A 27,509-nucleotide genomic window follows, 5' to 3' on the forward strand; every position below is an offset into this window, starting at 1 on the left:
CACCTCTGGTTGTTTATTTATTTATATAAAAGAGTGTGCTTCCTTAATAGCTACAGTAAGCAAAAGGCGAATACTTCTATTTTTAATATAATGTATATACAAACTGTTCTGGATAATCAGCATACTACATTTAAGAAACTGGGTCTAAGCAATTGGGGTTGTTTTCCCATAGTTCCAGTTTTTTTCACCCAGCTCAGCACCTTTTCCAAATGAACTATGGCTGGCCTGAATGCCACATTACATATCAGTTATTCATCCAGCTGCGTGAACTCTACTTGCCGGGAACTGTGAACAGTAGACGAGCCATAATCACCTGAAGATGAAATCAGGCGCAAAAAGAGCTATTCCATGTAGAGACGGTTGACAAATTAAAGGAAAAAGCATCTTAAAGCCAGAACAGCTTCAAAGCAACTTGGCATAGATTCACCAAGCCTCTGGAACTCCATTCTTCCAAATGATATTCACCTCATTTGATGTTTTTGATGGTGGTGGTGCTGAGATGTAATGACCACAAAGCCAATAGCATATGATTCATATTATTTTCATTCTTCCCAAACCTCTAAGTGATCCCTTGTATAGAGACGTTGCCATCCTGGAAGAGACCAATTGAAATGTTTCTTCACAAGATAAAAAGGGACACTCGGAACAACTTTTTATTGATTGGCTGTGAGCTCTAATTTGTTCCTGACCTTTCTATGGCAGCATATGAACATGGTGTTTTGCGATGTTAATGCGGTGGGAGAAACAGAGAATAAAAGCTATAGCTAATTCCAGGCTTGCTTTTGCAAAGAGAAGATTTGACCTCATACAAATTGTGTCATTTTCAAACACACACACCTCTGTCTTGCTCAACTCACACAAATACGTTCCCAGTTTCTTCTCTCTGTGTCTGTCTCTATTTTTCTTGCTCTTTGTGATAGTGTATTGTGGAGGTTTGCTGTTGTCAGGCTCTAAAGGACTTCCCTTGGAACAGCAGTAGATAAAGACCTTTGCTGAATGGTCCTGCTGTCATCTTATCTAAATGGAGTTGTACAGCACAGGTCACACTAAAGACAAGCCACCGGCTGAGAAACAGCACAAGGAAAGCAGGTACATTGTGCGGGTAAATTGTGTTTCAATGGTAATGAAGCATGGAAGAGGTGCAATGAGACAATGGATAGAAGCAGTTATTATCTCTATATGATTTGGCAAAAGTAAGAAATTATAAAGTTGAGGAGCAGCTATGCTTATTGTGATGACTTTTGTGGTTCAAGCAAAAAAAAAAAAGAAGATCTATAGCCTGAAAGTAGAAAAACTACTGCCGTCCTTTGCTAGAACAGATACACCATTGTATTTGCACAGAATATCTACAGTGACACCAGCAGGAGGTAGGATGTTAGCGACTGTTAGTGGTTGCAGTGAGCGACAGCAGGCTGTGCTCTCTTGTTATTGCTGGCACGGGCCTCAGAGTGTCTCAGCAGACACATCGGTGCATATGCACTCTTCAACTTTCAGACATAAACACGCACACTTTAACTGTGATGGGCAAAACAGACCCGCGTTTTGTCTTTGTTAGTGGAAAAATAAGCGCGAGGTTACACAATGGAGCTTTAGACACCCCCGCTCCCCTCCTAGCGTTCGCGCTCGTCGCTCCAGTGCGAGCCTTCTTCCTGGGGTAGGAGCGAGCAAATTCATCTCGTCAATCCTCCCGGGACGGTGTAGCTATGCAGCTCTGTTTACTGTGGTAGAAAGTTAATATAAATTTTCATCAGTGGGAGAAGTTTACACATACGATTCTATTTGTCCTTCATTATTAGCACCTGAGTCTGGGGCTGGGTAGGCATAATTGTCTACAGACACAGGCCAAATAGATGCAAGGGAAAGGCAAATAAGCACACCCGAAAATAATTTGATGCTTGTGTGTTACAATCCTCTATCCTAAGAATTCTTAATCTAGAGAATCAATAAACAAGAGGTGAGAGAGGGTGGAGAAAGAAAAGATGAGAAGAAGAAATGAACAATGTGATATGAGCGGGCGGAGGGAGGCGAGAGAGAAAGGAGTTTGACTTGAATTCAAAGTGCAGCAAATAGGCGATAAGGAAATGAACAGCACAAGCAGTCAATATAAGTTTTAGACATAAGTAACACAACAAACCGATCTAATTTCTATTTTCGGCTAAATACCGCTGTATGTAGACAGAGGAAGCTGAAGTTGCTGAAAATATTGAGATAGAGGTAGCAGAGTGGGACACAGAAGCCCATTGTTCTGCTGGATAGCTTTACCTCTGTCCTGAGGCCCGAGCAGATTCTCCATGGACCTCTCCCTCCCCTTCTCTCTCCCGGTCCCTTTTTCACTTCAGACTGTTGATTTATTGGCTCATACATTAAAATGCTCATTACTCCTACATACTTTCCAAATTCATACTTTCTCCATTCTTCCCCTTTTCTCTACTCTTTCTTTCTAAGATTTCACCCATAGGTTTCTAGAACTTTTTAAAAATGCAGCTTGCAGATCCAAACACCTGCATTAACTCTGCATGCTGCTATCTGCAGTCAAAAGAAGTCATCATTTTTTTAGTTTCTATCCAACCACTCAACCAGGGGGAGTTGACTGAAACCAGCTGTGTGTTTTGCTCTGTTTGGGCTTTTTGTGGAGGTGATAAGAGAGCAGGATCTGGAGCTATGGTTGATGCACCGAGGCACCGTCATCAATCCTGACCTTTTATGAAGAGAGTCTTTCAACTCCTGTGAGTTACTTAAGGCGAGTGGTATCAGCAGCATCTGTGTACTGTGATCTTGAAGCTTAAAATTGATAGCAAATGCATTAATGTGGTAGAGAAAGTTTCACAGTGTTCTCACCCTTGCTTGTGGAATTATTGTTGCCTTGTTGCCTTTGCTTTGATTTATCGGCCATAGCTTCTGTGGTCAAAGGAACCTCTTTGTGTCTGTTCTGGGCCCTCTTTGCCACTAAATGAACATGCAGGAAAAGACAGGTGGTAAGTAGCAGAGCAGAGCTGGCATCAGTGACAACGGACATGCTGAAATGAAAGTGGATTGCAAAGCGGCTTGCAGATGTGGAACAACTGTATGCTGGAAACAGTATCAGCTGATCAAATCAAATCATCAAATTGATGTGGGGATAGCACTGGAATTAGCTGATGGGATCTTCAGCAGTCCCTGCATTACGATGAGCTTCCAGGACTGCAGCTGAGCTTGATTTTGTGGCCCGCCTGAATAAACTCACGCTCAGTTTAATTCAGCTTCAACTTCAAAAGGGTTTCTGTAATCTCAAAGCTCTGCCTGTTCTTGCATGGAAACCCTGCGCTGTTCTCTGGTCGCACTTTGCTTGTTTCCACAAACTCCGGGCCCCACTTTTGCATTCAAACATTGTATGGGACATCTTATCCTGTTTCCCTTCTCCTCTCATTTGTCTATCCTCTCCAGCCAGCCCCTCCAAATCCATATCCATCCATCCATCTGCCCTGAATCCACTTATATAAGGAGATAGGGTGTAAATATTTTGGTATGGAGTGTCAGCGCATATCTTCCCTGCCAGCGGGCCAGCAGCCTCAGTCCAATCAGCCATGTTTGTTTGTTCAGCTTAAACTGTTTGTGCCTTGTTTTCCATGGCATGTGACTCCCTCTAGCTTGATAAAGAGTCACACTTTTTCTTTTTCTGCACACACACCCCCTCCCCACACCCACCCCGCCCCCACCCCCACCCCCTTGTGTATGTGTTCCCTGAAAGCAGATAGATAAGCCTGCTGGTGCAGTACTGTGTGTGCGTATGCATCAAGAGTGTATGTGTGAGAGTTGTCAAAGCTGTCAGCGTGACTGGAGTTGTTCTGGCCGACAGTCGAGTGTTGAACAGCAGCCCTTTTACTCCCTACAACACACACACACACACACATACACACCCATGCATACGCACATAACATCTGTTCCGCACGCCACAGAAAGGCTGTGTTATTATGATGCAATCCTGTTTCGTACTGATCAACAACTATTTACAGCTACTGTCTGGAACATGCAAACATCCTGTCAAGGCTCGGGCGCTGTAAATAAGTACCTGTTGAGGCTAGCTTATTTCATCCCTGTGTCATCATTCCAATATTGGCTATATCCCCCTAATAACAACAACTCCCTATGTGACTGGAGCCAGGAAGTGATCTACACTGTCCAAACACAATGTCACAGCCCTTCAAATATATCCAATTCCAATGTCATGGCTGCGTATTGTGCAGTCTCCAGGTGGATTTGAAAAAGTGGCATTCTTAGTGGATGACTTTTTTTTTTTTTGTTCCCACTCCCCACCCTTCTCCCACCACCACATGCAATAAGCAATCTGGAGATTCGTAATGGTTTGGCCCAGTATTACAGGGCCTCCTAATGTATTTCATGCTTGTTTAAGATCTTTGCATGCTCCTTACAAAGGTGTGCTATGACGGCTGTAGCTTATTACCCAGTTCTGTATAGAACTGTAGTTCTGTATAGAGCTAGGAGACTCGGGGGGGGAGTTGTAGGTGAGGGGTGAATGGATGGGTTTTTTTATTTTCAGTTTTCTCCCTCTCGCCTTCCTTCTGTCAGCCCCTTCTCACTCTCTCCTTTTCTTCCTCGCCGGTGATCTCTGCATGCCTATTAATGTAGAAGAGGAATGCCTGTGTAAACATTCTTGTTTCTCTGTTCATTTCGCATAATAGTTGCCTGTATCGCCTTTCTCCTGACCTCACTATCTGAAACCAATTACACCAGATCCATTTGGGCTGAATCTTATTTTCATAAGGATCCCCGTGTCGCGGTCTCGGTTGCTCTGTGTTATTTTCCCTCCTCCTTATTTTTTTTCCAACCTCAGTGATGGATATCAACATCAAATATGCCTCTGAGTGCCTTGTTATTTATATAGCAGGCCCTGGCTCTCTCTCTCTCTCTCTCCCTCTCTCTCTCTCTCTGTCTGGCTAGCGCTCTCATTCTGAAGAATGTGTCACATTGTGCTGTTTATACAATGTGTGCATTAATAGACTGGGGATGTCATTTTTTTGTGCATAGCAACCCAGGTTAAATAGACGCTGCGTCTGTACTCGTCTGTGTTTTTGTCCGCTCCAGCAGCTCTTCAGCAAACTTTTGATGACTTTCCTTGGCATTTGGTGCTTTTCTGTGCTTTGAGATGGGCTTCAGCTTTACCATCTCTGTGGAGTGGGAAGTGGGTGGCACAAATTGGTGCTTTTTACTGTAATGGCAGAATACTCAGAGCCAGCGAAAGTGAGGGGACGGGACTTTTATTCCTCCCTTGCCTTCCACACCATCACAGGCTCTCTGAAAAATAGCTAACCCCACTTCCGCGGAAGAGGTGACAGACAGTTTGAGACATGACAAACCACTCTGGAAAAGTTTGGCCGGTGTTGATAAGGTCTGTGTTATGTTTGGAGAGGGACTCTTTATGCAGTCTGAGCAGACTTCTTTTCTAATAAGCCTGGTGTAGTTGATCTCTCCGCTTCACCCCCACGCGTCACCTCTCACGCCTGCACCTCCCTCGGTATTTACTCGGCGTGGATATTGGAAGCGCAGTTAAAAACATCTCTGTCTTTGTACTCGTGACCGTGTGAAATATATTGAGTGGCTCTCTTGACTTTGGGTATAACACAGCGAGTCATTATTGATTCGCACACAGATAAACATTTCCCCCTGACAGATACCTTGAGCTGCACTCATCAAGCAGCCTTCCCTCTAACTACTGTGTGCAGGACTCAATAAGCCTGATAATTACTTTGATTCACCAATCATGGCGAGATTAATTAGGCCCTGTGTTTTTAATTAGCGACGTGATTGGCTGCATTCAGAGAATTTGCGTTGTCTTTCAGGAAAAAGCGAGTCAAGCGGTGTTTGATTTCACATCCAGTTTGTCAACAAAACTTTATGTGGCTGTCTGCGCCTGCTTGCTGCAGGTGTTAATGTGTATTTTAGTGTGTGTTCATAAGAAAGGCCAAGGCTCAGTTTACAGATGTCACATGCACACACACATACACACACACAAAGCAATGGCAACTAGGCTCATCTTACCAAGGAGACAGATCAATGCAGTTAGGACCCAGTGCCAGTGTAATGTGTTTGTTTACTTCAGTCCAGAAAGCCTGGCTCCTCCTGAGCAGCCAGACAGAACCCCCACACCACCACCAGCACCACCTCCACCTTTACAATCATCCCCCCCTCCCTCCAGTTCTGTCTTTTCATAATTGATCGAGGGGGTTGTCTGCATTCCCAAAGGGGTTAAGATGGGGCAACTTTTTTTTTTCCCTCTCTCTCTCCTGCCTCCTCCTCCTGTTTGCTCAGGATCTCAATGTACTAGTTCAAACATTGTTCCCACCAGCTGGCAGAGCTGCGCCATATGCACGCCCTGTCAAGGCAGCTGTTGTCATGGATACTGGCAAGCGCTGGAAAATAAAATGAGCATCCCTGATTCCTGAGGAAGTGTCACTCTCCATCTGAGTTTTACTCCCCCCCCCCAACCCCATTTCTTGCTTCTCCTCCTCCTCGTCCCCTTCTTTTTTCATCAAAAAAGCCAAACACCTGTGAAGTTGTTGTGTTGTGTGCATGTGCCCCCCCCTTCCTCTCTCCACTCCCACTTGATGCTCATGGGCCTGAACAATACAAGGTACACGCTTGTGTGGAGCAGCAGTAGTAGCAGCAGCTGTGCACAATGTTCTTTTCTGCCAGGCTCTTTCATCCATCTGCTCTTGAAGAATTTGAGTGAAGCTGCTAGCCCAGCTGCCGCCGTTACCTGTGAAGCTGGTGCTTGCTCGTCGCACGCATTCAGCGCACACAAGCAGGCCGGGGGGGGGGGGGGGGGGGGGGGGGGGGTGGTGGTGTCTGTAATCCCATCAAACCCTAGAGAAATAAATTACGCCATATCCCAGCAGTCTCTCTGATTCCTATCATATCGATGTATGGCAAACACATCAAAGGGTGTTGATGACAAATTTCGCAATTTACAAATAGGATTTTTCTAATTTTTCATGTCATGTGTAAACAGCTGCGAACTAATTTCATCAGGCAGGGAAAGGCCTCTCGTCCTCTACCGATCTATTCATCTTTCTATCTATCACCCATCCGCTGCGCATAAGCACCCTTAATGCATAGTGTAAAACCTGGGCTGCTAGTTAATTCACTCTAAATGTAATCTGATGTTGATTTTGTCAACTTTAATTACAGCTCCCAGGGACACTTCACATGGTGCTGCCTCTACTTCAAATTGATATTATGAATATGCAAATGTGGCAGTAATTTGCAGAGAGAAGTGGGTATTTCAGTTGAGCACACACTAGACAGGTCAATTCTACTCTGCCGTTTTTTTTTTTTTTCTCCTGCCCACCGCCTCACCCTCTTCCCCACCCTCTTCTTCAGGGTTGCTTTAGACAAACTGTATTTATCCTTGCTCACAGCTCTGTGAATTGTTACTAAAACATATCATAGTGTTAACCACGTCACAATGAAAGAGGTGATGTTTGACAGGCCTTTCGCTCAGAGATGACTGTTTTCATCCGCGAAAATTTGAATTATCTCTACTGTCAGCTTTAGGAAATCTAATAGTTTATTTTCCTCTGCACCTTTCTTTCTCTCTCTCTCTCTCTCTCTCTATTTCTTTCTCTTTTTTAACACCGTCTTTTGTCTTGTGTTTTTTTCTTCCCAGGCTCTACAAGCAGCGAGGCAATTACTCTTGCAGCAGCCAGGCAGTGGCCTGAAATCTCCAAAGAGTCAGGACAAGCAGCGTCCACTGCAGGTAAAGCAGCTCCCTGTCTAATCTCTTAAGTCCATCCATAATACATGCTCCCCCGAAAAGAAGATTTCCTCTGTTGCACAAAGTGTGTTTGATTTGCCAACGCAATCCTTGGGCCTGTCATTGGAATCTTAAAGTCTGGACAAGCGGGTCCCCGGGAAGCTGAAGCGTCACACAGACGCGAGAGAAACACAACAGAGGCAGATCTCAAGGAGCATTGTTTCATCTGCAGGCCATTTGGCTGTTTTCGAGTACGCGATGCATGAAACTGTACAAATACACCACAAGTATATCCCAAGGTTATGTGGTACAATGACAAAATGGCTTTTCTACACTGGATCCATAATGCTGTTGACACAAGAAAATTCAGAGGCTAGTTATTATTTGAAAGCCACGTCAGCCTGGATAGTGGGTTACACAGACAGCTAATTTTAACTTCCTCTCATTTCCACTTTTCAACGCTAATTTACCTTATTGATTTGTAGAGCTGTCTATATCTGATGCCAGTGATTTTGAAAAAGGTCACTCTTGTACACAGATGCGCACACACACAAACACACACACACACACACACGCGTGCGCAGTTTCGCGCTGACGCCACACTCACTTTCAGTCCTCCGTCTTCCTACTCTTAACACTTTTCTCACATCAGCAACTTGTTTCATTCAGTCAACTAGACAGTTCCTGCTTGAAATTATGCAAGGCCCCTTGACATCTGCTCTGTGTTTTTATTAGAGGATTTTTTTTTTTTACATTTAATTTATTTTTAGCCGTTTGAAATTGAAGTGTGGGAGTTTATGCCCTCCACTCGGCTAATAAGTACTATCAAGGAGCAATGGTTTACCTCATTAGGAGCTCTGTGCATTTCATTAATAACAGGGAAATTGGCGTTAACCTCACCCGTTGATATTTTCACAGAGTCTAACAATGGCGACACCTTCAATTGGAGTCACACCCCTGTGTGCCTAATTACGTACTGGCTGAGAGATAAGGTTGGCAAGGACTAAGTCTTCCCTTCCTTGAAATAATTTGACTGGGGCTCATCAAAAGCATTAATATTATCAGTATATTCTCTTGCAGTGGCATGTTTATTTATTCTACTATATATTTCTATATCTAGCTGTGGCAAAGGGCGTTCATCAAGAATAAGCTTATTGTTGGATTTCTCTGTTTGAGTAAATGTATGCTAAACTGAGTAAATTGAAACAAATGGGAATCTGATCTGCAAATGCCTGCACAGTCACCAAGTACAGTACATGGCATGAAGAACAATATTGAACGAGAGCTGTGTGGGTGCATCGTAACCGTCAGCCCACGTCCAAGCCCCTGCCTCTAATAACAGCAGCAGATGGTAAATATTGAATATTTACATTTGCTTACTCCATTCTTGACTCGTTGACGATATGAATCAATATGAATCAGAGGGCCCTGCCGATCGGCCTGTCCTCGGCTCCCAGCTAATCCATTTGTTGATCCAGCTTTTATTAACATCCTCACCTCTTTGTTCCAAAAAGTTTCCATTCAGCAGACTGTCACAGGAGAGGTGCTGCTGCCAGCTCACCCAGTGATGCACAAACAGGGCTCGATGCATTCTGGCCCCAGATTGTTTTCTCTTTTTTTTTCTGTTTTCCAGCGGTGGATGTGCTTTTGCTTGAATCCACTCATTTCAAATGACATTTTAACTGTATTACTCCTTTGTGCAAATATCAGTATAAAGCGGTAGAAACTCTTACTTGATTAAAATGCTTTTTTTTTTGTTTTGCTTTTTTTATTGTCTTTCGTCTCATGCCACATTTTTTGTGTTCTTGTCTTGAGGGAGTTTCCTCAATAAAGCTGCATTATTTACCTGGATTATGAGGCCGCAATGGGTGCTGCAGCGCAATATTTTATTAGCTTCACTGCTAGATAAGAGTCACTGGCAATCAAGCTACATGTTTTCCACTAGAGGAATCACGCGGATTGATCCCCTTGTATGATTAGCGCAGCAGAAAGTGGGAAAAGGATTAATATTACCATGACATCCTGCTTATGGCAGAGATACTGATAAATCCTCTGCTTCTTGTTCTCCATCTTTGGTATTTAAGAGCGAGAAATGATCCATAGATCACGGCATGTAAATTATTTAGTACACAAGCATCTAAGTGCCTCGGCTTGCAGTTTTAATTACTCGTATTAGCGGCTAAAGGCTCTCGCCTGACTAATTCTATCCGCTTGCTTGTCGCTGCTTCTCAGAAGTTGATGATGCGGAGGCAAGCAGCTCTAGCGTTCACATGCACACAAATTCACATGTACGGGTGAAAAAATAAATAATAATAATAATAAAACAGCCCCAAAAACACACACACACACAAAAACACACTCACTCAAGCTGCTTTTCCACATTTGCGTAATGTGACAGGTCTATTATTACACAGTAAGCCCACGGGAGCACTCAATAAACACCTATTTCTTCCTGTAAATCCCCTGCCTCTGCTTACACGGCTCTCCTAAGGCACACAACACCCTCTCGTCTCTGCTCCTGTCTCCCCTCGCTCTCCTCTTCTCTATGCCAATACCAGCCCCCCCTCTCTGAAAGGCATTTATACACTGACATTTGGAATACAAATAAAGAAACGCGGACAAGGAGAGGCGGAGAGGATTACAGAGGCCTATGAATCTGACAGTTGTTTCGCTCGCACCGTGCATCTACACACAGCCTGCACAAACACAAGCACAGCGACAGTTGCTTAAAGTTTTACATTGCCCGAAATGACTTTGTTCAGAACGTGTTTGTTAGCGGCCCTATCGATCGTTATCGATAAGAAACAGAGCAGCGCTCTGTTAGTGTAACACCTGCTGGGTGCAGGTTTTGGCTCACCATCCACCAGACATCTCAAATAAACTCCTCACTCCTATCATGATTGCTTCAGGAGCCACATGTAAAATAGCCAGAATGACCCCCAACCCTTGCGCTGCGACTGTGTTGGATGGCATCCACCCGCCCCGACCCCACCTCCTGCTACTTAACGTCCAGTTCTAAATCATGCAAAATCTGAGAGCTCGCCCTGAGCAAGTGTTGCAACTGCTGCTGTGTCACCTTTCATGCCATCGAGCTGTGACTACTTTTTTCTACAAGACTAATAACCTCAGCTCCGTCTGTGCAAAGCTCAGCTATGAATGAAAATATTTAAGGTTTTATGGTTGGTTTATGGATCGGCAGAGATGTTGGTTTAGCCGTGTTTTCTGTAAATTTGCAGCTTCCTGCCCAGGCCAGTCACACCGGCTGCAGGCACTGGGCCATCCTAGGAAGTGTCACACTTTTTAAAGGTCAGGTCCACACATTTCACCACTGAACCAATATCACCTCAATAGCAGCACTCATCTGCTTATTGGCTTTCATCCGGAACACACACACACACACACACATAGACGCAGGGAAAAGGGCTGTGACGCCAGGCTTAAGCATAAGTTAGCCAACTCCAGTCTGCGTGGCTAAAGGATGCTACTTCACATTTACATTTATGAATATATCTTTCCTCTGCATCCCCTCTGGTTGGATCTGAAAATAGAGAAAAATTATCACAGAGAAGAAGGGAAAAAAAGAGTGTTGGGGGGGTGGGGGGGTATTATGTTATTCATGAGAAAAACTTCTGTTGACTCTGAGAGAGAAAGAGGGGGAAAAAAACGTCAGCACATTTTAAGTCAAACACCCTTGGTTACTGCTTTTGTAACCAGAAAACAAGATTCCCCCCCCCATCTCCCTCCTTCCCTACTTCTTTTTTTTCCTCCCCCTGCATTTACAACACCTACAGGACAAGATTGCTAAATTGCGAGGACAGAGCAGGTTCATCATTGTGATGCAAAAGAAGTTGAAATGCTACCCCAAGGCGAGGTAGCTGAGTTTGGGGGATCAAGAGAAAGTGAGAGGGAGGGATAAAAAAAAAAAAAAAGTAGCTCAGACCTTTGATGTAGCAGCAACAAATTTACCTTGTGACAGAAGATACATGGGTGCAATAAACGAGTTATACCAGCCCTTACACATGCAATCAGATGATTCTGGCCAGGGTGTTAATTGGATCCTAACCGGCAGATCTGATACGCCCGGGCCCTGGTGGTGAGGGGGAAAGCCTTTCCAAGTGATGAACTATAATTCACTGAGCTGCTTGAAGCACTTGTAATTTACTGTGTGTCACTGATGAAGAGGCTGATCCAGTGGAGGCCATATTACCTGCAACATCAGAGGAAAGTAACCCCCCCACCCCCGACACACACACACACACACACACACGCACCCCACATCCACCTGCTCTCACTTGTGCTCTCTCACTTTCTTTCTATTACAGTTCTCTCCTCTCTCTGCACTTTCTTTTATAATTCCCTCCCGCTCGCTCTTTCTGTCGCTCCCATTTACTCTTGAACTGTGTGCACCTGCAGGGAGGCATCAGTCGAGAGTGAATTGTGCCAGTTTAATGATAAAGGTGTGACAATTTGTACTGATAGTGACACAAACAATGTGCACAATGTCGCACAGCTACACTACATTCAAGACGCTTAATCAGTGACTTTCTTTCGTGTAGAGATAAATCAATATGGAAATTGTGCTAAGCCCGTTCCAATCTCCTTGGGCTTTTTTATTAGAGGCTTTTACATGATGGGTCTTTATGTTATGATAAATTGCACTTCCCATGCACTGCTGCCAAACTGCTATGGAAATTGATTTAGGAAAACATTCAGTAATCTACTTAGCTTCAGTCCTGACAATCTACAGTATTGATCTCCCTAAGCTGAACACACGTCATGCATTTGAGCGTAATCACTCTTATGTATGCGTGTGTTATTTTGCATAGGAAACACAATCAGGCCTCTTGCAAACTTCTCAGTCAGGTGCAAGCCACACCAGCTCGCCCTGTCGCCTTGGTGGTCCTCTGGTGGAGAGTCCCGGCTATCAATAATCGCCCACCCACATTTGGCAGTAATTGGCTAGTAAATGAGCAGTGTCAACTGAAATGGAGTTGAGAGGTCAGAAGTCCACAAACTACGGTGGAGGTCTGCTCGGCGTTGTGGCCCATGCCCCCTCCTGGGATGCTTAGGAGATTGAGATGAAATAAGGAAATGTAGGGAGGCTACATGTAGAGAGGTTTGTCTCTTTTCTCTCTAGATTTCTTAATCTTTTTTTTTCTTTTTCATGTGTAAAATGAATCTTGTGGCTTAATTAGCAGTGACTCTCCTGCCAAGGATCCACAATAATTACCGACTAGGACCCTTCCATTTCTCATTGCCTTTATCTCAGCCGTGTCTGAAGCTCCACACAGTTCCCCGTTCAGTACTACAGCAACTTATGTCGTTGATAGCAGCCACATGTTCCAACCCCCTCAGTGTGACTGCCATTTATTCACTGCCCCCCACCCCCTACCCCCCTGCTTGCTTATTAGTGCTAAGTATGATGGAATAAAATCAAATAATAGGAATTCCCTTCTGCTAGACTAATTGTTCGAGCTAGAACTCTGATACATTTTATCTCTGCTTTAGCTCATTTGAGTTTGTTCGTAAAAAAAAAAACGTATCTCACAGATAAAGTGCCGCACAGTGGGTGTAATGTCTGGAAGCGTCCATTGGTCAAGATAGACAACTGTGCGAGCCATCTCAGGAAGAGATACCTGAGCTCTTTGTGGATGAGCTTGACCTTTCACGGGGTGTTGGAGAGGCTGGATATAGGGTGCAGGTGTGACAAGTGTGCTGTAATGATCTGCTTGTTCTGGTGAGGGCCCCAGCAACGTTTTCTCATCATCAGCCAATTTAAATGGCTTTTGTTTTACTCTCTACCCTCTCCACCTTCATGTCAGTGTAGCTCCACATGCTTATTAAAACGAGGGGCGGAAATAAATAGCAGCTCAAATGTTTCAAAATATGCAGTTTTTAACTACTTTTTTTCTTTCTTACAAATGTCTATAAAGCTGGTGTTACATTCAAATGCCATTTTTAAAACTCATTAGCTTGCTGCTCTCCATCCAAATTTGCACTATTAAAACCAGGAGGCTAACCTTTTCTGTTTTTTTAAGGTCCCCAGTGGCGACATCAGCTGCAGCTAATTTCAGACAATTTAATAAATACCATTAATAATTTTTCTCTTTTCCTTTTTTTTTTTTTTTTTTTTTTTTGGTGCTGCAATACTGGAAATGTATCCTTTTGGATTACAGAGAAACAGAGGCACAGACCAATTGGATATCACGGCTCTGCTTCTACGAAAGAGAGTCTATTCACGGCGCACGGATGTTTACGCCACTGCCAGCGTCTTCTAAATGCTCATTAATTTTATCCCTTCGTGGCAAAATCATTTCAAGGAGAGGCAATTCAGCCTCCTGTTCCTTTCAATTCACCGCTCATGTCAATCAAGCCCTCCTGCAGTATCCTGCAGAATGGAGGTGTTATATTCCTGCAATTATCATGTCATATACTCGAAAATGTAAATGAACGTGTGTGTAAAATTAAATTTATGGGTTGTCAGTGAAGAATAAGAACCAGGAGAGCAATTACTTATCTGCTTTCATCTTGGAGCCTCTGATACGTCAAGCAGAAAAGCATGCAGTTAAATGCTGGAATTAGCATTGTGCTGCACTTCACAATAGACGTGGGCCAGTGCCTTTTCTCCCCTTTCTTTCTTCCTTCTGCCTTTTCTCTCTTTTTGGTTCCCCTTCCTTTATTTTATTTTATATTTTTTGTTTGGAGCAGTGAAATGAAGATGATTTTCACCCATTATGTCTCTAAAAAGTTAATAAAAAGAGAAAGAGAGCTTCCTCATCTCATAACTTGGTTGCTTTCTGTTTTTATTGATTTTTTTCTGTTTTGTTTAGTTGTATCCATTGATGCTAAAATCCCTGACTTTGAATGGTTATAGTTTATCAGTTCTAAGCTAAAAAACAGTTAGAAATAACATGCAGAAAATATATGCATCTGCATACTTTGTGCTAACTCCCCCCCAAAAAAAGATGCAATCCTGTGCCTGCATCGCTTATTTCCCCCTCTCTTTTTTGTAAACTTAAACATCTCTGAGCCAGCACCCAATTAATAGTCTTAATGAGTGCATCTCTCGTGTTGTTTCTCGGCTGCACTCATCCCATTGTAATGGCATCTAACACAAAAACAGGAGTGACTGCAGGGGTAATTACTTACCTTGCAAATATACCTATAAGGGTTAATAGCATTGAAGGTGTAAGCACAGCATTTGCATAATTACACGTGGACTGTTTAATTTGCAACTTTCTGACGGCTTTTGTTCCGCACCTTGTGCATTTTCTCTTGTACTCTTGCATCGAGGAGTCCAGAGAAGAAAAGAGATGTACCACAACAACATCCTCCTCCTCCTCCTCCTCCATCTCTTCCACCTTAGATGGAGTCCCTTCTCTCTAAGACCCTAATGAACAATGGAGGCAGGATTTGTTTGAATATGAATATGAATGTGCAGCGGGGCCGGCTGGAAGTTGACCTTCAGCTGTGATTTTCAGTTCATCAGGATTAGTCAAGGCGGGCGATCAGGAGCCACTAATGCATAATGACTTCTAAAATGAAAAATGTGTAGTGACCATGCAAATGTCTCGGCTAATCAAAGAGGGGGGAAAACCTGGGGGTGGGGGGTAGGCGTTGAGGAGAGGAGAGCTAAACAAGGACGTGTCAAGGCCTGACAGAGAGAGAACGGGAGAGAGAGGAAGAGGGAGGGAGGAGAGACGCACATGGAAAGTAATCAAGCCAGCTTGATTAGCTGGCGATGAGGACAGGGACGTCTTATTGGCCCCTTGACACTCCATATAGGCTAGCTACTGTCATGGCACCTCTATGCTAAGCAGTGTCGCAGTTCAGTAAAAGTGTTACTACATGTTGATATTTTAATTATGTTAAGGTCTAAAATGCCTGCCTGTTTACCATTCAGCTCCAGGATGCCACAACAAACTCATTTGTATCTGCAAATGTTGGAAATGTGCCACTTTAGTCTTCTTATTCAGTAAAAAAGTGTTGAGCTGTTGTGTTACTGAACCGAACTGAACACTAAATCATTCACTCATGTTGGCTTCTCTTTTCCATAACTGAGGAGTAAACAAACACACACACAAAAGTCATTCAATATTTAAGCAGCTACAAGGAGCAGAAATTCCACAATATCACTGCAAGCCTACTCTCCCCTGTTAGAACGTGTGCATGCAATCAAAGCCCGAAGAGAAACGTATCATCGTTCTACTGATCTGCTGCCTCAGAAGTGGCTCGCACTGTCTTCTCAGAAGAATGTGGCATAAGCAGCGTACGCATCTTGGTTTTGTTTTGGAGATGTTCTTCTACTGTATTACCTAAAAGGGGCATGCATTTTTCAAAATTACGTAGCCTACTACATCAGCAGCCTTTCTGAGAACTTAAGAGTTGCTTTCACACCGTTCCAACAGATTAAAAAAGAATACTTCAGGTACGCCCCAAACTCCCATGACATAATGCTGATTGTTCCTGCCATGCGTCCACTTCATCAGCGTAGTTTCAATCAACTTTAGAGTTGTGCATTTTTTCACGCTGTTTCATAATAGCGGTGCTGATAAAGTGGGGGAGTTCAAGGGTCCTGCTAATTAAGGTCTATGTCTATTTAAATCCTTTACTTTTCCCAGCGGGGTAAAGGAAGGAAAATAAGATGAGCAACACAAAGGCACGGCACCCATCTGTCCTTCAGCATCTCCTCTAGGCTGCAAAGCGTCACGGCCATGAGAGGCCTGCTCTCCCTACCTCTCCAACCACCAATTACCACTATGCCTGAAAACTTATTCAGCTCTTCGTTTCTTTGTTTTTCCCCATCATCGTCCATGTATAGGTTCCAGTGTCAGTGGCCATGATGAGTCCCCAGGTGATGACGCCGCAGCAGATGCAGCAGATCCTCCAGCAGCAGGTGCTTTCCCCCCAGCAGCTCCAGGCCCTGCTCCAGCAGCAGCAGGCTGTAATGCTGCAGCAGGTACGCACACTCCAACCTACATGCACCGTGTGAACATTGTCACACTCATGCTGTGACATACCCCATCATCACCTAGGCTGGTTCGCCCACATCCATACAGTTACACATTTAAATCCACATAAAAATGTAGTCTGGTGTTTCTACAGGCATACACAAAAATGCACACACAACCCCTCCACATAAGTGTGCCCAGCCACCAGTTACGCCAACTCACCACAGCCCCATGTCCTTGACACGCTTACCAAGGGGAATCGGAAATTGACGTACTCCTGCATGTCACCTCTAATTAACCGTCTCTAGTGTGTCGCTGGTTCAATTCCCTGACAAGCATCCATCAGGGACTGTGAGAGTAGGGCATAGTTGGGCTGTGCAGCAGAAGCTGAACGATAAGTGACGGTGATGTAATATTTGGAATCAACTTGAGAAAGCGCACTCGGCAGAGTTGAAATGCATTTGTCATTCATAGATTTGATTAAGGAAAAGACAATAGTTTAATTAAGAGTGTCAGTCATTCTGAGTCTTCTTCTTCATTAAGAGCTCCCCGGCTCGATGTGGTCACGTGCTTTCACGCTCTACTGTGCAAGTACAGGGATTTGTCTTCAAATGTGACTCAACATTTTTAGTTTCACATAAGATTTGATAGAAAGCTTGATCATCCGCCATACACATCAGTCACAAAATCAACATCCGCTACCTTCTGTTGTTGATTTACGTATTTAAAACTATTTCTCAATTGATTCTTGCATATAGTCTGTTAAATCTTGTATATTTCAGTAGCAGTTTGCATAGAACTGGATCAAGCATTCCAGTGGCCTGGCCTGCTTTGGCTTCTCTTTTTAGGCCAAACAGCCACATGGAAAAAAAAATGATATGAAACTTTAAATAGCGGTTTGACTATGTGTGTTAATAGAGTCGGTTTAAAGTACAGAGCTTGATCCTAAGAGAGTTTATTTTGTTTATTTCAACCACTCCAAAGGAAGCCAGTACCTTCTGGCAGCTAAATACATAGTTAATATGATGGATTGTTATCCCTGCAGCACTGTGGGACTATTAACATTCCATAGGAAATATATTGTGAAAGACTGCAAAGATCTGAGTCTGACACTGAAAAGATATAATAGATCAGCCTCACCAAGTTTGTGTAACAGAAAATTTCAGGTTTTTTTTTTTAACTTTGCTTTGATAAATACATAAACTCATTTTGAATTTCTACTTTTGCTTGTATTTGCTTGTGTGTTTATGTACAGCAACACCTGCAGGAGTTTTATAAGAAACAACAGGAACAGCTTCATCTGCAGCTTCTGCAGCAGCAACACCCTGGCAAGCAGGCTAAAGAGGTAGGTGCACACCCGGGGACCTCATGGGGAAATGATGGTGAATGTGTGCATGTAGATTCTCTATAGATAGTAATAAGTACCATAAAACAGACAGATTTGTTGTTCTAGAAATAAAGTAATTAAGCGGGCTAACCCGGAGGTATAATACTACAATAAATCCACAGCATACACATGCAGTGCTGGCTATTCTCCTCTGATTCCTGCTAGCATTATACAGTATGGAGAGCCAGTTAAAGACAGTTTCATGTCTTGTCTGTATTCACACATGCTCACACAAGTCAAAGGGTGCTGCAGCCACCTCATTAATGAAGTGTTTCTGCGGGCACACAAACACATGCAGCACCTCTGAAGTTGCAATGTGCATCGCTCATAAATCACAATGACAGGCAGCCGGTCGACAGACATGCCTCCGTCTTGTTCTCTTTGGATGTCACGGAGCAGTAGAGGAGCATGACAGCCTCAGACACATTTGCGTAACAGCGTCGGTCCAGGTCTAGAGCCACGGCCAGGCAATTCTGTGGGAACGGCTAAATTGATTCAAAAATGGGTATCACATAAACACGCGCGTTCTGTCTTTCTTTTTCATCTCCCTCTCTCTCTCTCCTCAAGCAGCCCATTATGCTGCCCTTACAGGAAGTCACAACTGACCTCCCGGCGGCTTTGTTTCTGTTTGGATTTGTGAATAGAGTTTTTCAGGAGGCTCGCCATCAAATATGGAATAGAAATTGCTCCCTTATTTCTCTTGAGGCAGAGGAGAGGTTTGTGGGGGGGGTGGGGGGCAAACCGCCTCCCGCCACCACTCCATTATGCAGCCTGTTTTCCAGTGAGCGCATCACAGGTTTTATCCCCCAAACCCACCCAACCCCTCTCCTTCTCTCAGTCCCTCAGTCTCCATACTTTTCTAGGTACACCATCACTAGCATACAGAAACGTGACAACAAAAACTGGCCTCTGTGGTTAAAGCATTACATATGCACAGCTAACTGGAAATACAGAAAAGTATACCCCATTAAGTCTCAGTGACTGTGCACTTGCAGCCAATCATTACCTGAGATTTTTGCTTCCTAATAGGTGTTTGCAGTACGGCTGTGTTTCAGAGCTCAGAGCCAACTGCTTTTGTCTCTCTCTAAATTCACTCCCTTTCTCAGTTGTTTTGCAGCGGTGGCTGAGTTTGATGTTTTTCATTTTGTTGTTGTTTTTGTTTTTGTCTTTGTTTTTTTTCTTCTTTTTTTGCACAAAGCTTACGCAATTGCCTGTCTGGCCCAGCGATAAACAACTCTGTGAGCCAACAAGGAGGGCTGAGAGGGAGTGGAATGGGGGGGTGTAGTGCAGTGGATGTGTGTTTGTGTTTGTGCGTGTTTGTGTCTATGCATTCACATGCAGCTTTAAATCTCTCTCTGCTAGTTCCCTCTGGTCACATAAGCTGTAACAGACCATCAGTGAAGGCGAGACAATTAACTATCAGGGGTGGTGGTGGGGGGGATTATACCAGAGGCTTAGTATCATACACAATCACAAGCCACATACACTGACAGGCTTGAGAGCTGGTATATCAGCATAGCTTTGTTTGTGTGTGTGTGTGTGTGTGTGTGTGTGTGCTCAAAGACATGAACATACACAAAGACAGGAGAAGAAGGTGGTACAGCCCAAAAAAAAACCAGGAGGAAAGACTAAGTGAGCACAGACAGAGAGGGAGAGAGCGTGTAGAGAAGCAGAAGAAGAAGCAGAGAGGTGTAGCTAAGGTCACAGCAGAGGCGACTGAGTGCACACTCTTCACGCACAAACAGCGCTCCGTCTCCTCTGTCCTCTCCCGCTCACTCAGTTGTTAATTCGTCTGTAATTTTCCCTCCTCTCCTCTTCCTCCTCCTCGCTCTCTCTCTCTCTCTATAGCAACAGCAGCAGCAGCAGCAGCTGGCCGCCCAGCAGCTCGTCTTCCAGCAGCAGCTCCTGCAGATGCAGCAGCTCCAACAGCAGCAGCACCTGCTCAACATGCAGCGGCAGGGCCTGCTCACGCTGCCTGGTCCTGCTCCGGGCCAAGCCGCCCTGCCCGGACAAACCCTACCCCCACCAGGTAAGAGGAGGAGGAGAGCGGAGGAGGAGTGGTGGGAAGAAGAGGGAGCAGGGAGGTAGTTGCGTTGATATTAAGCACGTGACTCGCAGCAGTAGTCACATACTTCCTGTATTTTTGTCTACTGGTGCTGTTCACAGTCTGGCTCTGTTTTATTGTTCCTTCCGGCTGTCTAGTGTCTCCAAGCCCATCTGTCCTACTACTCATCTGTCTTTCTGTCCTGTCTGTCATTTTCTAATTGGTATGCCGCTGTGTCTCTCATACGTTATCTTTAAGTATGTCTGTCTGTCTGCCTTCCCTTCATTGGTATGCTCTTCTACCATTCACTTTGTCCTTAACTCTCCTCATGATTGTTTTTAGTCTTCTGCTCTTCCTTTCTCTTCCACTCTTTTCTCATCTGATTATGGCTTTCTCTGTCTTCCTCTGTTCCTCTCTCAGCTGTGCTCTGCCTCTGTTTGTTGTTTTTCCATCTCTGTTTCTATTCCCTCACTCCCCAACTCCCCCTCCTTCTTTCAGAGGTTGTTGTTGTTGTTTTTGTTTACTGCCTTTACTGAGAACAAAGGAGAGGCAAAAGAGAAGAATAAAAAGACAAGCGAGAGAGAGAGAGAGGAGGAGAGAGCAGGCTCCATTTTTAGTTTTTTCCCCTCCCGAGCCAAGTAAACACCTATGTTTGTTGTTTACCACCAAAATGGCGCAGACGAAGACAACAGGCAGGAAGATGTTAGGAGGAAATGAAAGGAAACTGCTTAATTCTGTGCCGAGCTGAAAAGCAGCAGTTGACAAAGCTTGTTGTTTTTAGGTGGAACATACTCATATTCAGTATAATCAGTCTCTTTTTTTTCTGTAGTTTTACTCATTGGACACACACGAGTCGTTGTGCGTCAGAGCTACACAAGTGATTCATAACCAGCTTAAAACCAGTATTTGACTGTGCAGAGAAGACTGTACGTGGCTTCAATAAACAGGAAACTGTGATTTCATATTCGAGTTTGCCCTTGCTGAGAGCAGGGCCTTCAGTCATGCAGCTGTATGGAATTTCTCTGGCTGTTGAATAATCCATACAGAGCTAAGCTTTTGTCCTGTAAACACAGAGTGCAATGCATCATAAACTGAAAAGCACAATGTGCAAGTGAGAGCTAATAACACAGCTTGGATTCTTTTCTTTTTTTTGTATTAAGTATTAAGTTGAGCAACTTTATTAATTCAGTATACTTTCTCTGTTCCCTTATCTATTTCTCTCTCCATCTCCTTCTTGACGTCTCTAGCTGGATTGAGCCCCGCAGAGCTCCAGCAGTTGTGGAAGGACGTTACCGGAGGCGGCGGTCACGGAATGGAGGACAACGGCATCAAACACAGCAGCGGCACTGGCGCCGCCGCCACCCACGCCGGCGGTTTAGACCTGTCCACTAACAACTCTTCTTCAACTACCTCCTCCTCCAATCCCGCCAAAGCATCGCCGCCCATCTCTCACCATTCCATCGCCAACGGACAGTCTCCCGCCCTCAACCACAGGAGAGAGAGGGAAAGGGAAAGAGAACGGGAGCGAGAGAGGTAAACCAACTAAAACGCCACCCGCCACCTTTTTGACGCATCACAGAGGAAGAAGCAAGGGAAGATGAAAAGTTTACAGCACCCGCACTCTTCACACGAGCTTGTTTGTTGCCGTGCCACGATTGAACACATCAAAACGAGGCACTCGACAACAAGCCGTCGTCGCTTCAGGGAAAGCTGGGCGTTTTGTTTATTTATTCAAAAGTTTATTAGTGTCTTAAGGAAAAAAAAAAATAAGAGCCTTGTTCTCCCGGGGGACCATGCGTTCAGTTGAACACACTTAGCTTGCACACACATATCAAAAGCGGGGAGACGACGCCATGCAGCCAGGCGCACTTACAACAAGCGTCTCTGGCAGAGAAGACAAGGTAACCCCCTTGTACATTAAGTATTTAGTGCTTTCTTTCTTTTTTCTCTTTTGAAAATTACCTTCCATGCTTGCTTGTCATGTAAACAGAATACGTGATGCCTTGAGTGGCGTTTCCAGGATGTTTATCCTTGTGATGCCGTCTTTTATAAATGCATCCAGCACCGAAACACTGACTGTTCACATATCTGCCTATCTGGCCCATGCATTATTCAAAGGCTTTTCTTGGGCGATATTATAATAAGGACTTAGGGTGTAGCGGTGTGTGTGTGTGTGTGTGTCTGTGTAGATGCTCGGTACAAACTCACACTGGAGGTGGAAGTGCTGTGTAATTGGTTTAAAGTAGATGCTATCTCTCCAGTACCACTAAAAGGAGGCTTGAAAAAGATATCTTTAGAAGGAAGACAGAGGGAAAGAGAGAGGAAAGGAATGGATAAGAAGAGAAGGAAGAAAGGAAGGGAAAAAAAAGACTTTATCTGCTTGTGTCCCGAGGGGTGTGTGGTGTCTCATAATGATCGAACAAGGAGTATTGTCAGGAGCACTGCTTACTAACACGCCATGGATCGATGAGGGGAAAGCCCCGCTGTAAAACGCAGCGTGAGCTCTGCCTGCACTAAGACACACAGGCATGAATGCATGTAGCCATCGACCACACACATGCATGCACATGTGTAGCCTATATGCAGACAAACACACGCTGTACATAACACACTCTCATACACATTTCCATACACACACACAGACACACTAGCGCCTGGCCTAAAAGGTTAAACTGTCATCTTTAATAGGATGTGCTGTCTAGGAAGGGTCGTAACTTATTTGGGTGCCATTTGAAAAACGCCAGAACACCCCTGCTCCCCTTGTCCTCAAAGAACATAAGTTACACAGAGTATTAATCTCCTGATGAAAATTATATGGCTGTCTGGATTTTTAATGTTTACTTGAAAGCCTCCACCCCTCCTCCCCATAATGGCTTTACAAGATGGGATGGTGACTACAGTGGAGACCAAACTAGATTTCCATCGGGGATGGTAGTTCAGCCTATTTCTCACACATTAGTCTTCGCCATCTTAATATAGTTATCCTGTAGTGATTATTTAAACTGAATGGCTGTTAGCCATCAACATCCCAGTTCCCAAATTTCCTTTTGATAAAGCTGCTGTTATTGCATTTCTCCCTTGCTTTCTCTCTGTCTGATTTAGCCTTGGTTATTCATCACATGAATTGCTGAATTAGTGCTCTGACCTCTTTCAGCGTGTCTTTAATCTGCTATTTCCCGTTTCTTGTTTGCTCATTTTTTTGGGCCCGCCTCTAGTTCACTACACGAAGAAAGTGGAGGGACTCACCCCCTGTATGGTCACGGTGTGTGCAAGTGGCCCGGCTGTGAGAACATCTGTGAAGACTTTGGACAGTTTTTGAAGTAAGGACATGCTCTAATACAAATACGTAATACTGGAAATAACATATATTATAAATATACTAATATACTGAGTGTAGCAGTAGTTCAGGCAAGCTGAAAAGTCCGTTTTCGCTGCCATCCTCCCTGATCAGTTGATCCTAGTGCCAGCCCAAAGCATCTGATGCCACACATCTCAAACAGGGTGTGCTGTTTAAGCATTTTTAGCCTGAATACAGTTGCTGTCCCTCTGCAAGTTGCTTTGCAACCCACATCCCTCGAGGTAGTGCTGTTTCTTCTTCCTGCCTCCTGCTTTCCAGGTGTGCGTGTGAGGAAGGGTGGGGAGCTCCCAGAACAGAGCCATAATAACACATAAAAATGACTGAAGATGGAAATAACGATCTCTGAAAGCGATCCCCTTCAGTACAGTGCTTGGTCTTTCTGTGGGGGCCTAACAAAGAAAACATCACTGCTTTTCACAGAGCTCGTTTTGACCTTATAGACAGCTAGTTGACAGGGTTTCGCTCTAGCAGCGCAGGATTCAAACCAACTCTGGTCCATAACAAATTTTCCTTCCTGGCGTGGAGGGGCCTGATAGGTTTGTGAAAAAGCGTCAAAAGCTAATGGCAACTCGCACGGCCGCACACTTACCTCCACAACAAAGGCCCCCATTCACTGTTGTCATGGTGCAGGCGCCAGAGCGAATGGACTCTTCATGCTCCATCAACAATTTAGTTAATTAGCTCATTTGTAATTGGCCGGCTTTGTTGCCAGGATGTTAGTGGGGGGACATCAAAGGAAGAAGGTGTTTGCAGCACTGCCGATTACAGGTTATCACATTGCCACTCACTGAGAGTCTCCCTCTGCCTCTCTCTCTCTCTCTCTCACTCTTTCCCCGGCTCCCTGCTCTCACACAGAGAAGAAAAGAAAGGGGAAAGCTTTAATTTGAATATTCTAATTAGATTTGTAATTAACTGTGAAATAACGATCTGGTGAGTGTTTTTCATGGGCTGTAAATGTCCATGTGAATTTGCACAAACTCTTAAAATCAGGACATTGTTCTGGCTTATTTTCCAAATTATGCATTTTTCTACTGTAGTGGCTGTAAAGTTACAAAAGGCTTTAAAAAAACAGTCATATTTAGGTCAGGCTTTGCTAATTCAATGCCGGCTTGTGAATTAAAGCTAAAAGGTGTATCTGTAAAATGAAATGACACTAATAAACATGGTGTTTACCTGTCTTTCAAAGACAGAGGGAGGCAGTACATTAGACTCCATTTTCACACACTGCCAAGGCATAAAATCACTTAAAGGCCCCATTATTGACGGCAGTGGAGTTCAATGAATCACAGTCTGACAAGTGTGTTTGCTAATCCCTTGTGGAAAATGTGCCGCATACATGTCAATGCCAATACCAGTGCTCTAGAGTGAGCATGGCATAACCATAAGCATCATCTAGTCATGCTTATGAAAAGCCAAATGCATGTGTACAATCCATTGTCCAGCCTGGAATACATGTACGGCAGTCCAGGTAGAAGAGTTTGCCTTGCAGCTTGAGAACAGATGTGTGCGTGATAAGGCAAGCCTCTATCGGATTAGCAGATTTTCTGATATCTTGTCCTATCACCTTAGTACACTTACTTACAGAAGACATCAGTCTATTTCTTGGCACTGTATGCTCCGTTCACGCTCAAACACACGTAAGTCTGTGTGCTGTAAGGATACTGTGTCTAGGTGGCTTAGCTGGTTATTTAGGTGAGGGGCATAGATACAGTGTGTGTAAAGCCATGTGCCTGCGAATAAGCTGGTAAGCCAATGCAAAAGGATGCATGGCTGTAAAGACAAACTGAGAGAGCTCGACAGATAGAGGGAAAATGGGTAGATTTCATACTTGAAAGCGAGTGCACAGGTTGGCAGACGGTTTTGTAAGAACACTTGCCAGAACATTGGCTGCTACAAAACGGAAAACACACACACACACACACCACTGCAAGTCAGAGGCTGGCTCTATACTGTAACCCAGCCAGAACATGAAAACAGACACCAACAAAGAAGGCAGACTCGTCATCAGAACAAAGATGGCTGCTCGGTGGCGTGCCTCGGAGCAGTGATTGTAGGTGTCAGAGGGAGTCCTTTCATGTTTCCGGAGATGCCAGTCGACGACACACACTGACGCACAGATGCACTCACACACAAGTGCAGTTTAAACGGGGTTACATAAAGTGGGTGTCAGATGTAGATGACAGTTTAGATGTTGGTACTTGGGTGTGGGTTATGTATGCAGGGAGGTGGGGCGGAAGGGGGAGAGGGGGCCCGAGTCAAGCTGGCGTCTCGTAGCTTGCTGTAGGAGCTCGGCTCAGCGGCGGTGACACGTTTAGTCATCTATTGTTTTGTTCCATGAAGAAACTTGTCAAGATCAGCATTTAATAGCTCTTCAGTGCGCTTTTAAGTGTTCTCACCTGGAAAAGGTAGCCGCGAGGTGGCTGGCACCCTGAATTAGCTCTGTGAAGTTCAAAATGAAATAATATTGCTGGGAATGTTTCTCCGAGTGGTGGGTGTTGCTGCTTTGTGGGTGTGTTTGTGTTAGTTACACGAGAAAGACAGAGAAAGAAACATGCTGTTAGGTTGCGTGCCAGGGCTATTTTGGTGGGAGCCTTTTTGGTAAACAGAAGAGACAGAAAATGCAATTAATACCTGTAAATGTGGATGTTTTATTTGTATAATTTGTCAGTACAATAAATGCCTCCAGCTTACTGCAGATTTTTATAGCGCTTTAAAAAAACAAAGCTTGAACACATCAAATGTGTTCTTCTCCTGTACATGCACGTCTTGTCCCGCCTACTTTGGCTTTTTTCCCCCCCTCAGTAATATACCTGCAAATGCATACTTGTTCTCACTCACACACAGTTAACTGTTACACTCTCCGTCACCATTCTGCTCTTCCTATTACTGGCAGGAAGGCAGGCTCCATGTTAAAATGGTGAGCTCAGCCGCTAACCTAGTGTCTGTAACCCGCTACTAATTAAACCCACAAGGCATCAGGCAAGTGTCTTTGTCTCTATATAATGTGCACATACACACACTGTAGAGGCAGGCACCTCAGTCAGGCAGGCCCCCCGGCCCCTTTGGATAGGTAAGCTTGCTTTTACCACTCCACATGTCTGCTGCACCGTGACAAGACCTTTAAAAGGGAGGGCACCGACACCAAGGAGACAGTGTGAGAGGATGTGTGTGTAAATATGCATGCTGTGGATATCAGGTTTTCTCAATTTGTGTACAGTTATGGAGGCCAACTTTCTGTGCTGAGCCCCTGATAATACACACAGTCAATTAGCAAAAGTGTATCATCCATATATTCTGGACTTGAGCAGATTTATTATCAGGCCCTTAGTGGACACTGATGGCTTATACATATTCATGTACCCAGCTACTGGGAAAAACCTTTGAGATGTTTTGTTCCCCTCTCTTTTAGAGAAAAGAGAAACTGCAGACTCCAATAAAAACGAGTCTTTATGTGAGAGTTAAAAACAGCTGTGCATCACTCCTCCCACAGTCTGTGTTCATCAGTCTCTTTATCTCTTTATTTGCTTTGATTTCGCTACCTTGGCTACATATTTCACTCTGCAACACTGTTCTCTACGCTGCTCTTACATTCCTTTCATCACACGGGTAATCCTCAGAAATCCGTGTTTCTCTAGAATGGCTCGTGGACAGTAAGGCTCGTATTCTTTATCTCAAAGTGTGAGTAGTTTTATCTGAATGCTACATTTTAGATCAATTCTCTTATTTGCCCTCAAAATGTACAATTCCATCAGAATGCTTCAATTTGGTTACAAGTGAGGAAGCCAAAGTCAGTTAACAACTCAGGAATAATGAAATAAAATGAGACATAAGATTAATAGAGAGATTTCTGTTTAATGAAAGAAGACAAGAGAAGTTCATAGTTCAGAGAGGACAGAAACACAGTCATCTATTTTTCCACATTTCAGTAAATACAGCGTTCTTTCATTATTTCTTCCTGTCTGCCCATCTGCGTCTGCCCCCGCCCTTCCTTTCTGTCTTTGCGTGGCATTATTAATGCA

General features: G+C 44.2%; 1 protein-coding gene across 7 annotated transcripts in view; it reads left to right on the forward strand.

Moving 5' to 3' along the window:
• foxp2 (forkhead box P2) overlaps positions 1 to 27,509 on the forward strand; it is a 103,966-nt gene that overhangs the window by 54,814 nt on the left and 21,643 nt on the right. For all 7 annotated transcript variants that reach the window (XM_006780619.3, XM_035906773.2, XM_035906785.2 and 4 more), the window contains 6 exons: positions 7,664 to 7,753; positions 16,572 to 16,709; positions 17,957 to 18,046; positions 19,937 to 20,117; positions 21,380 to 21,665; positions 23,348 to 23,452. In XM_006780619.3, coding sequence (XP_006780682.1) covers positions 7,664 to 7,753; positions 16,572 to 16,709; positions 17,957 to 18,046; positions 19,937 to 20,117; positions 21,380 to 21,665; positions 23,348 to 23,452 — 890 coding nt within the window. The remainder of the gene's footprint in view (positions 1 to 7,663; positions 7,754 to 16,571; positions 16,710 to 17,956; positions 18,047 to 19,936; positions 20,118 to 21,379; positions 21,666 to 23,347; positions 23,453 to 27,509) is intronic.

The sequence above is a fragment of the Neolamprologus brichardi genome, chromosome 17 (genome assembly GCF_056152115.1).
Source record: "Neolamprologus brichardi isolate AB-2024 chromosome 17, ASM5615211v1, whole genome shotgun sequence".
Taxonomy (NCBI): domain Eukaryota; kingdom Metazoa; phylum Chordata; class Actinopteri; order Cichliformes; family Cichlidae; genus Neolamprologus; species Neolamprologus brichardi.